We start from the raw sequence: 12444 nt of genomic DNA, 5'->3' as shown, positions 1-12444 counted from the left end.
TTTATGATTTCAATATGTACTTCAATTTCAAGATTGTAAGGAGCGCAGCACAAATTACTGAAGCAAGAAAGCAGTGTCATGATTTTAAAATGATTTATCGTAAGACTATAACAACCTGTTGTCTTATCAGATCATTTGCAAATAAGCAGGCAGGAATAAACCTGAAGGCCAACATTTCATGCAAATAGCAGCTTATGTAAAATAAATGTATTGAATCAGGTAGGTCTTGTTTGCATATTTATTAACAGGACAACAATTGATTTATTTTGCACTTTAGATTATGCATTGGGGGATTGTGCAATTAAGTCAAATACTGCTTCATTTTTAATATAATTGTATTAAGTTGTGAGGGTTTAGTTTTCTTGTTATTAAGGTTCTGAGATAAGCATATGCAATTTTTGTTTTTATTCAGCCGTGTATTATAAACTTAGCAATCTGTTGACTGTAAACATGCTTAATCAAATAACTGAGAAAATAAAAAAGTAATTGTGTTGTGTAGTGATTGACATTTAAATAAAACTTTAGACAAATCTGGAGATCTGTTGTACTAATTGAAAATATAGAATTTATGCACAAGTGATTCATTCTTGTAAGAACACTGGGAACCATATTCTGATGATTCAAGGGCACTAGATGAATCCTTAGTTCCTTCACTTTAACTCCTTGTTGAGCAACTGGATTTACGTCTAGGAGCTAATGATGCCTAAATTTGTGTCTAAATTTGTTTTACATCAACCACTTCAGATTATGTTACCATTTACACTACTAACCTCCCATCAGGATCCGCATAAACTATTGAATGAATGAACCTTTATTGCCAATTATCAAAGAAGTCAAACAACAAAGTCATGAACTAACATTTGTCTATTAACCAAAGAATCACAGTTAGCAGCACTTAAACATTAAGTATGCAGTTAATTAGTAGATGGGGCTAATTAACAAAATATATGTGGCCATGGTGTGGAGATGCCGGTGTTGGACTGGGGTGGACAAATTTAAGAAGTCACATGTAATGTTTTCCTGACTAACCTGTTTGGACACCATTCACACCTTTGAGTGCTGTGATTATCTCTCTGCCGAGGTGTGATAAATGGCAGTTAGAAAGATTACCTGTAATCATCTGGCATTATTCTCTGACTATATAAGCTGTGTCTTTATGCATCTCTCCACTTCACCTGACAAAGGAGCAGTGCTCCGAAAGCTTGTGATTTCAAATAAAACTGTTGGACTATAACCTGGTGTTGTGTGACTTCTAACAAAATATGTAACAGATATTACAAAGACAGTTTAGTTATATCACAATAATTCAGATTTAACAGCTTGTTGATTATAAATTTACAGTTGAGATAAATGTCTGAGATTAATATAAATTTATGAAATTAATTTAGGATTAAACTCCTTAGATAGATCCTTAGACAAATTAACAGCATTAGATTGTCATTCTATTGAATAGCTTAAAGTATATGCTTGTAGTTAGCAATGTTTCCAGAACTTGTATGACTTGTCCTTAGGAGCTGGTGATGAACTGGTTCCCTTGATTTTCTCTGGGAGGATGATGTTAACCTTCTGAGATATCACAGTAATGAACCTCTGCCTGTAGAATCCTCCTGGGTTCTCTGCTCCTGGGTAAATTTACCTTCCGCATTGACAGTTGTATCTGGACTGGCTGGCTTAAATAACACCTCCATTGATCTCAAGGAAACTTGTACATCTAAGTGACACATTTATTATATCCGCCCATATTTGGCTGGTATAGTGGTACAACTTCAGCATCTGTAACCTTTCTCTCTATGTCAAAGATGCACTTTCTGATTTTACAGAGATACCTTTCTATATAGTCAAGATAAAAACTTCTACACTTTTTACTACAAAGGCTACTACAAGAACTAGAACCAAACTAAGAACAAAGGACTAAAAACGGAGGACTTTAGTGTGAAAAACACCACCTTTTATATCCTTAATTTCGAAAGAAACCTCAATTCTATTGACCAATCTGAGTGACACGTATTAGAAGAGTTCAGCCCTTCTGGAATCAATCACCTTACACAGCCCTGTTTGTACTCCCGAAGATGTCCAAGTCAATGAAGCATTGGCACGTAGACATGTGGGGTCACTTGTTTTCTGCCTAGCTTCTTAGGGCTTTGCTAAGAAAGGGGTCACACCCAGGCCCTTATAAGGCAAACCATATTTGTCCCCATTAACAAGCCATCTCAGGGCCCATGGCCTTGATGGCTTCTCTTCTATCCCTGGTAAGGAATATTTTGTTTGTATAAGCCTTGATGGTTTAATTAGTAATAACCCTTTCCTTTCCTAGCATTCAGTATGACTATTGACTCCATTTTGAGGACACATTTCTCTGACATTCTTTAGACTATATTTAAGTTGCCGAGAGGTATCTGTGGCTGAGAAAACTTGAGGTATTAACTATGACTATCCTGATACTCCTCCGGAGAGGAAGAAATGGTACCGAGCTAAAGTAAGCAATCTAGTTTAAAATGACACAAAACACTTATTTACTATCAACATTATTTCATCTTTTGCCTCATTTCTTTTCCAAGAACATGGTGGGAGTAAAAATTAACTGGTACATTCCAAGTATTGCACTGGAGAGATTACTGCTGCCAATCTATCTTTGTTTCCACTGAAATCAATGTAATTTTTTTCTTCTTTTCTGATTGATAGCTCAAAGGTTAGGAGATTTCCATCAGTGCTACTGACAGATATTTACCAGTCAATTAAACTGAAACATAAGACAGTGACAATCAAAAGGTTTAATTTATTTTATAGGGAGTATTTGAAACAAGATGCAGTGTGGCTGACAGTAAGAAATTACTGTTCAAGGAGTGGGCATGGAGCAATCAAGGTCCACATCAACTTTCAAATGCTTATTTCGTGGATATCCAACTAAAACCATTAAGTTTCCGTTGAATATCCACTGCTACCATATGAAACACTCCATTCTATTGCACTTCTAAAGAATTTCTAGTGTATATTTCCACTAAAGCGAGTCTGAACCTGGGATAAAGATTTGTTTTCATGAATGAGCAGTGCATTTTGTACCATAGTTGGGATTTGTGGCCATGGATAGTTTGGTGTAATGTATCTTAAAATGGTGATACAGTATTAATTCATGTTTAGTTACTTAAAATTCTTATAGAAGCCAAAAGCTAAATAGGAGAGGGTGTGGAATATTGTTTCTCACATACTACTTTGGCAGCATTTATTTGCAACATCAGTGGGTTGGACCAAATTTCTGATTGGTCCCCTTGGAGGACAAAACACCCAACAGTTTGACCCCCCGCCCCGATCCCATGACCTTACAACAGGGAGGAAAGCGTGGTTGAGGCTGCAGACCGCAGCCCTGCAGTTAGGCACATGCACGTTGGGAACCTCCAGTGCGCGTTTCCAGCCGCAACGTCGGGTGCACATGTGTGGTTCCAGTGGGGGCGGGACAGTGTCCACCCCATAGACCTTGCAAATGTTCACTCCGACTATGTGACTTGAGACAATAAGAGTCATCTCAGACCGGAGATTGAGCAATTATGCTGATGTGGCTTCTTTTCTGTGAGCCATCCAGACTCATTATGTTGAGATGGTCCTATTCATTCGAGCGATCTCTCCTGCACCCGGAAGGGGTTATGGGATCCAAAAGATATTATGTAAAATAGCCCTGAAGTTAATAAGTAACAGACTAAGGAAGGGTGGGGATTCAGTCCATGATAAAATACATCATAGGATCTGTGATTTTAATTTAATTGCTTTAAATCTCTGAAACATATTTGGTAATCAATTTTCCTAAAGCAAAAATATTTTTTTTTTGTGAGAAAATTAAGCAATTTCATTTAAGCGTAGTATATTGTGTTACAATTTGCTTTATTATTAATGCAGTAACCATTCTACAGGCCTATATCCTCATGCATTTCATTACACTGTTGTGCTTTAATGGATGGGGAGGTGGGAGGTTGTGCCCAGGGGAGAGGTAATGCAGGGGGCCCTAGGGCCCCAAGAATTCTTAATGTGGCCCTGCATTCCTCCGACTGGCCTACTTCTCACTTCCTTTCTTTCTGCACTTTGTTAATGGTTATTCTTTGAGCCATTATGGCCTGCCCTCTGGAAGTCCTCCCCCACCATACCAGCATATTTGGTTTTCCACCTCCCACCTCATCTTCCAAACCTCCTAAAATCCTTTCTTTTTGGCTTTATTTTAACTCTCTCCTTTCGCTTGTTTCCTTCTGCCCAATGGTACTTGTTATCCACTGCCCTGTAAAGTGCTGCAAGACATGTTCCTCTACACGAGAATACACTAGAAAAGTGTTGTTGCTTGTCAGATTCTCCTTCACTTGTGCTTCTTTCTGTAAGAGATGCTTAAATTAAAGGGTTATTTTTTATAACAATCCTTTGATGCAGCCAATGCTGGCCATTATACATTAGGTATGTTGATGCTGCAAATTACAACGGGAGATTTATGTTCCATGGTCATTGGTCAGAACACTGATAATATCCTTTCAAGAAATCTTCCCAGTGTTTCCTTGCTTCCTGATGATTTACACAGTGGAAGAAGAGAGAGAGGAATGTTGATTTAAAAACTGGCAATTATGTCATTAAAAACACCTTGAAAATGATCCATGCGGTTGAATATGTTATAATGGTTGGCCAGGTCGCCTGAAGGGCATATTTTGTAGTAATTTATAGTATTTAAAGTCAGACGTCATTCACCAACATCAGAAGGTTTTTTAAGGCTTTTAAAAGGCTGGTGTAGATTAGAAAGAAGGGTTAGAATGTTATAGTTTCAGAACATTTAAGATTAAAGTAGATATAGAGAGTGAAATATATTCCAACAATTAATTCAATAACCTAAACAAGTTTCGTTAAATTACAAAGAGGAAACTGCAGAGGAAGATGAGGCTTTAGAACAGCAATGACGATGATGGATGACAGCATGCTGCAGACGTACGTACTGCAAAATTTGAAATCAGAGCATCACACAATGTGGAGCTGCCTGATGCTGCAGTCAGCCTGGTATCCAATGAGAGAGGTCATTCGTAGCGAGAGGGCCTTCGTAGCAAGAGGGTTCAAGTACAGGAACAAGGATGTCTTGCTGCAGTTGTACAGGACCTTGGTGAGACCACACCTTGAGTATTGTGTGAAGTTTTGGTCACCTTATCTGAGGAAGGATGTTCTTGCCATGGAGGGAGTGCAGCGAAGATTCACCAGACTGATACCTGGGATGGCAGGAATGACGTATGAGGAGAGATTGGGTCGATTAGGCTTATACTCGCTGGAGTTTAGAAGAATGAGAGGGGATCTCATTGAAACTTATAAAATTCTAACAGGACTAGACAGATTAGATGCAGGAAGGATGTTCCCGATAGCCGGGGAGTCCAGAACCAGGGGTCACAGTCTAAGGATAAGGGGTAAGCCATTTAGGACAGAGATGAGGAGAAATTTCTTCACCCAGAGTGGTGAACCTGTGGAATTCTCTACCACAGAAGGCAGTGGTGGCCAATTCATTAAATATATTCAAGAAGGAGTTAGATATATTTCTTAAGGCTAAAGGGATCAAGGGATATGGGGAGAAAGCATGGACAGGGTACTGAATTTGGATGATCAGCCATGATCTCATTGAATGGCGGAGCAGGCTCGAAGGGCTGAATGGCCTACTCCTGCTCCTATCTTCTATGTCATATGATTTCACATGGCAGCTATCAAACAGGCTTAACATGGGAAGTTTACATCAATACATTGAATATAGACTGTGATTTTAACTTTGCTAAGTCAGTACTGTAATCTTGAATGTCGACTGTTACCTTATGTGACATGCTCAGTGGTCATATCACTATAGACATTTAGGTAGGAGCCTTGTATATATCTTTTGCTGCATCGACTAAAAGTTAAATATGCCATGTTGTCTGCACAGCTTTTACTGCTCTTTGCTCTTGACAGTTAGACTGATTTAGAATCATAGAATGATACAGCACAGAAGGAAGCCATTCGGCCCATCGTGCCTGTGTTGGCTCTTTGGTAGAGCCATCCACTTAATCCAAGTCCCCGTGTTAACTGAGTCAGGAAGGGTTTTAGAGGAGTGAATTACACCATTCTGTGCACCATTCACTTTGAAATAGACATTGTTCGAAAGGCAAGATCAGCAAACAAACCTTTTTAAGATGGAACTTCACTTCTACATTCGCACTGAATTTGCTTTTTTCAGCATTTTTCAGCTCATATCTGGGAAATTAGTAAATCTGATGAATACAGTCCAAGCAAAAATTAAAGACAAGGATAAGATTGATCATTTACTAAGAGCTTTGAATTATTAGTGCACCAGAACAAATGAGACTGACCAATATGGATGGGAAAGTTACCACTATCCCATAGCGGGAAAGTTTTGATGGCTTTTCCCCCACATAGAACTGGCTCTCTGTGATTATGTTGTAAAGCATGTGATTCTAAATATTTCAACTTCACTTATTGACATAGATTTGAAATGTTAAGAATGCAATGGCTTATAAAGTATTGGTGTTAGAAGTGAAAGACACCGGAAACCACTACAGTCCTTCAGCTGTTTTTTTTAGGATTTAAACATATGGTTGCTGTACCAGGGTTAAATTAAATGTTAAACCAACATTAAATCAAATGGCTGAGTAGGCGGAATGTTACATGGTGGGAGAAATAAATGGGATGGTAAGGAGATTAGAAAGATTAACCACCCAAAAGCAAGTTGCTTGCTAGCACTGAAAGCTCAGGCAATTGAGGTTGATGCTCTAGGAGAGAGCAACAAGTGCCATGGTGGGAATGACAGTTGATGCTAAGGGAGACTGGGCTAATTCAGGAGGAACTCACGCCTAGAGATCCATAATTAGATCAAGTAGAACAGACATTTGAGAAAGTGATAGAAGTTCTCTTTGGGGTAAATAGCTGGCGTGTTTTCTTTCACCTAAGAATGTCATTCATGTCAGGGTTTTGACATATCGATAACTTAACCACACCGATCACAGGATTAGATCTTGCCCTAGCAGGATTCAACCATGCGATTAATCAACTAGAATGTTACATTTTATAAAATACCTTTTACCTCCATCCCAGGCTTTCTGCTCTCCTATCTTGAACCACACCACTAACCTCCCCCTTCACACCAACTTCCAACCTCCATCTCAACTGCCCCCCCCCCCCCCCCACACATGTGCTTCTGACATATATGGTCCAACCCCACTCCCACCTGACACCCAGATCAGAACCCATGTAGGGTTGCCAACTCTGACTGGGTGCATTCCTAGAGGTTTCATCACATTAACTTGGCCCTCCAACTACCCTGAACCACCATTATTCACCCAACATGTCCATTCTCATGGTGCAACGCCTGCCCATGCCAATTGGAAGGCAGTGTCTTCATTACCCGATTGGCTGATTCTTGACTGTCAGTCAAACAGCCTTTTCTTTCCCAACTCCCAACATTTTTTATAACTAATAAACAAGCACTTTTTTTGAATACCCCTCTGATTTGTCTCCTGGGTTGCTTCCCAGCACTGTCCTGGAGATGAATCTTCAATTCCTGGAGACTCCAGGGTAATCACCCAAAACCCATAGACCTAACTTACCCTCACTGTCAGCCACTGGCTCAGTGGTAGCACACTTGCCTCTGAGACAGAAGGTTGTGGGTTCAAGTCCCACTCCAGAGACTTGAGCACAAAAATCTAGGCTGACACTCCAGTGCAGCGCTGAGGAAGCGCTGCACTGTCGGAGTTGCCGCCTTTCGGCTTAGACGATAAACCGAGGCTCCATCTGCTCTTTCAAAGATCCCGTGGCACTATTTCGAAGAAGTGCAGGAGAGTTACCTGCCGCGCACAAATTGGCTGCTGCGTTTCCTACATTACAACAGACAACACTTCAAAATAGTGCCTTGTTGGCTGTATAAAGCGCTTTGGGGTGGTCGTGAAAGGCGCTATATAAATGCAAGTCTAACTTCCCCCCTTCCCCAAGCAGCACCCTGACCTATCCCCCGGGTCATATCACCCACACTTACTCCACCCCGGACCACCTGCAAATTCCTCCCACCCCAACTGTCAAGCAAGGCCGCGCGTGCGCGCACCTCCCGCCCGCCTACACGCCGCAACCAGCGCGCAGCCGCCCCGCTGTGAGCTGGTCCGGCACCCAGCCGACGCGCCGCCGCGGTTGGGGAGGTGGCTAGGAGCGCGCACGTAGACCGGCAGCGCTGCGACGGTCGCGCGCACGCAGACAGGCAGCGCTGCGATGGTCGCGCGCTCTCCTCCGCCAACCACGGCGGCGCAGACGACTCGGCTCGTGTCGCGGCTGCGTTCCAACGGATGACAACAATGGGCTGACGGTTGGTCACGTGCCGCCCGCGGGGGTCATGTGATTCGTTGTGTGTGTGGTGTCTGCGCGCGCGAGAGAGGTGACACGGGCCCGGCCGGCGTTCCGGCTCCAGCCATGAAGTGCGGCGGGCCGCTCAGTGTGCTCCTGGTACTCTCGCTCCCCGCGCTGTCCGGCCCACTCTTTATCCCCCCCGGCCTCTCTCCCGCTCAGCCCGGAGAGAAGGCGGCCAGCTCGCCCGCTGACAGCACCGCGCCGACGACGACCACCACCACCGGCGTCTTCAGCACGCCGCTGATCGTCGAGGTGGAGGAGAACAGCACGACGCCCGGCACCACCACCGCGCCGACTCAGCCGCGGAAAATCGAGATCGACATGGAAGAGATGCCCGGCAACGTTACCGGCAGCCCCACGCAAGCGGGCGGCGCCACCGAGCCGGTGTGGCACCCGTACCTCATCAAGGTAACGTCGGGGACGGGCAACGGCGGGGCCGAGACCCAGACCACTCCGCCGCCGCTGTCGTTGGACATCGAGGAGGCGACGACGCCGTCGCTGTTGGAGGAAGAAGTGATGGTTGTCGAACTGCCGCCGTCTACCGATGAGACGGCGACAACAATAACGACCACGGCGACAGCAATAACGACCACGACGACGTCAACGACCACCCCGACCACACCTCAGCTGATCATCGAGGAGTTGACGATGGCCACCCCCCCGCCGCCGGCGAAAGAGGGCAACGCGACCGAAACGGGCGAGTCCATCGTGGTGGTCGAGGTGCCGGAGACCAGCACCACCACGCCGCCGCCGCAGCCCGACCAGGGCCAGCAGCAGCAGTTTGTCCCCAACAAGATAGAGCTGGGCGAAGCCAAAGACCAAAGCGCTCCGAAGAAGAAGAATAAGAAGCCGCAGCCCGAGGACGGAGGCAAGCCCGAGAAGCCCAAGCCCGAATTCCCCACCCGGAAGCCCAAACCCAGAGCCCTCGAGGTCTCCAGCGCCTCGTTGCCCCCCGCTGGAGAAGCCGCCACTAACCAGGCTGAGACGGAGCCCCCCCATGTGTACCTGGTGATCAAGGAAAGTGACCCCAACTCCAGCGCGCACCAGAAGCAAACTGAGCTTCCAGTGGCTCTACAAATTATTAGCACCAAGGATCTGGACCTCGGCACCGAGATTACGGACGCCGGCGAGCAAGATACACGCATCAGCGTGAAAGATACAACAACTAGCACCAAGTCTTCCGTCTCCAGCACCAAGGACACGGGCACTAACGTCAATAACACGGCCAATGAGATCGATAACACAATCATTAGCATCAATGACAAAGGCATAAGTGTCGAGGAAACAATTGATAAAAAATCGGCAGCAGAACCACATTTCAGGGAAGTGTATTTTGATCAGGTTGTCGATCACTTCAGTTTCACCTCCCACCAAAAGACGTACCTCCAGCGATATCTCATAACAGGTCAGGGTCTTTTTGAGCTTTCATTTCTGGTATTGATAGCCTGATGTTTTTGGACTATGGCTTCCTGAATGATTTGATTTACTGTGTAAATGCATCAGCCAGTGTGATAATGTAGCATGGAGACCATGCTAAGTTGGGTCCCTGGTACTGAATTCGCTGATTTCATCCAAGTTATTGGGTTGGGGTGGGGGGGAGAGAGGATGCTGCAATTACATTACATAGTAATTACATTGCAGAAAAAGGCTATTTGATCCAATTGGTCTTTCTTTAATTCATTCCTGGGATGTGGGTGTTGCTGGCAAGGCCAGCATTTATTGCCCATCCCTAGTTGCCCTTGAGAAGGTGGTGGTGAGCTGCCTTCTTGAACCGCTGCAGTCCATGTGGTGAAGATACTCCCACAGTGCTGTTAGGGAGGGAGTTCCAGGATTTTGACCCAGCGACGATGAAGGAACGGCAATATATTTCCAAGTCAAGATGGTGTGTGACTTGGGAGGGGAACTTGGAGATGATGGTGTTCCCATGCGTCTGCTGCCCCTGTCTTTCTAGGTGGTAGAGGTCATGGGTTTGGGAGGTGCTGTTGAAGTACCTTTGGCAAGTTGCTGCAGTGCATCTTCTAGATGGTACACACTACAGCCACATTGCGCCGGTGGTGGATGGGGTGCCAGTCAAACAGGCTGCTTTGTCCTGTATGGTGTTGAGCTTCTTGTGTTGTTGGAGCTGCACTCATCCAGGCAAGTGGAGAGTATTCCATCACACTCCTTACTTGTCCCTTGTAGATTGTGGAAAGACTTTGGGGAGTCGGGGGTGAACCACTCACTACAGAATACTCGGCCTCTGACCTGCTCTTGGAGCCACAATATTTGTGTGGCTGGTCCAGTTAAGTTTCTGATCAATGGTGACCCCAGGATGTTGATGGTGTGAGATTTGATGATGGCAATGACATTGAATGACAAGGGGAGGTGGTTAGACTCTCTTGTTGGAGATAGTCATTGCCTGGCACTTTTGTGGCACAAATTGAAAAGTAGGGAAGTTATGCTAAACCTGTAGAGAACGTTGGTTAGACCACACAGAGTACTGCATAGAGTTCTGGTCACCATATTATAAAAAGGATATAGAGGCACTGGAGAGGGTGCAGAGAAGATTTACAAGGATGATACCAGAAATGCGAGGGTATACATATCGGGAAAGGATGAACAGGCTGGGTCTTTTTTAGAAAAAATGTTGAAGGCTGAGGGGTGACCTAATAGAGGTCTTTAAAATTTATGAAAGGTTTTGATAAAGTGGATACAGAGAGAATGTTTCCATTTGTGAGGAAGAGCATAACAGAAGAGCATAACAAAAGGCTATCAATATAAGATAGTCATCAAGAAATCCAATAGGGAATTCAGAAAAAACTTCTTTACCCAAAGAGTGGTGAGAATGTGGAACTCGCTACCACAGGGAGTGGTTGAAGTGAATAGTATAGATGCATTTAAGGGGAGGCTGGACAAGCATATGAGGGAGAAGGGAATAGAGGGTTATGCTGATAGATTTAGATGAGGAAAGATGGGAGGAGGCTCGAGGGGAGCATAAACGCCGGCACGGACTGAATGGCCTGTTTCTGTGCTGTATATTCTATGAATGTTGCTTGCCACTTATCAGCCTAAGCCTGAATGTTGTCCAGGCCTTCCTGCATGAGGGCACGGACTGCTTCATAGAGTCATAGAGTTATACAGCACAGAAAGAGGCCCTTCGGCCCATCGTGTCTGCGCCGGCCATCAAGCCCTGTCCATTCTAATCCCATTTTCCAGCACTTAGCCCGTAGCCTTGTATGCTATGGTGTTTCAAGTGCTCATCTAAATGCTTCTTGAATGTTGTGAGGGTTCCTGCCTCTACCACCCTTTCAGGCAGTGAGTTCCAGATTCCAACCACCCTCTGGGTGAAAAAGTTTTTCCTCAAATCCCCCCTAAACCTCCTGCCACTTAGCTTGAAACTATGTTCCCTGGTTATTGACCCCTCTACTAAGGGGAAAAGTTCCTTTCTATTTACTCTATCTATGCCCCTCATAATTTTGTACACCTTAATCAGGTCCCCCCTCAGCCTTCTCTGCTCTAAGGAAAACAACCCCAGCCTGTCCAGTCTTTCTTCATAACTGAAGCGCTCCAGCCCAGGTAACATCCTGGTGAATCTCCTCCGCACCCTCTCCAATGCAATCACATCCTTCCTATAGTGTGGCGACCAGAACTGCACACCGTATTCCAGCTGTGGCCTGACTAGCGTTTTGTACAGCTCCATCATAACCTCCCTGCTCTTGCCTTCATTAGCCGAGGCATAGAATATAAGTATCCCATATGCCTTTTTAACCACCTTATCTACCTGTCCTGTTGCCTTCAGGGATCTATGTACACGCGCACCAAGGTCCCTCTGATCCTCTGTCCTTCCTAGGGTCCTACCATTCATTGTGTATTCCCTTGCCTTGTTAGTCCTCCCAAAATGCATCACCTCACAATTTTCAGGGTTAAATTCCATTTGCCACTGTTCTGACCAACCCGTCTATATCGTCCTGTAGCCTGAGGCTTCCCACCTCGCTATTTACCAATTTTCGTGTCATCTGCGAACTTACTGATCATACCTCCTACATTCATATCTAAATCATTAATGTACACTACAAACAGCAA

At 44.6% G+C, this 12444-nt stretch overlaps 1 protein-coding gene across 5 annotated transcripts in view; it reads left to right on the top strand.

The window, feature by feature from the left end:
* Positions 1-8207: 8207 nt before the first annotated feature.
* Positions 8208-12444, top strand: part of dpp7 (dipeptidyl-peptidase 7) — a 76205-nt gene continuing 71968 nt past the window's right edge. For 2 of the 5 annotated variants that reach the window (XR_015073373.1, XM_085965799.1), the window contains exon 1: positions 8209-9787. Coding sequence is in view for 4 of the 5 variants with exons in the window: in XM_085965799.1 (XP_085821925.1) it covers positions 8446-9787 (1342 nt within the window). In the remaining variant the exon portion in view is untranslated. Of the gene's footprint in view, positions 9788-12444 lie in introns of all 5 variants that reach the window. The other 3 variants (XM_085965798.1, XM_085965796.1, XM_085965797.1) reach the window with 3 other exon arrangements.

The sequence above is a fragment of the Somniosus microcephalus genome, chromosome 23, assembly GCF_052327205.1.
Source record: "Somniosus microcephalus isolate GS21.2 chromosome 23, FLI_Smic_1.0, whole genome shotgun sequence".
Classification (NCBI taxonomy): domain Eukaryota; kingdom Metazoa; phylum Chordata; class Chondrichthyes; order Squaliformes; family Somniosidae; genus Somniosus; species Somniosus microcephalus.
This window is presented reverse-complemented; position numbering and strand designations above follow the sequence as displayed.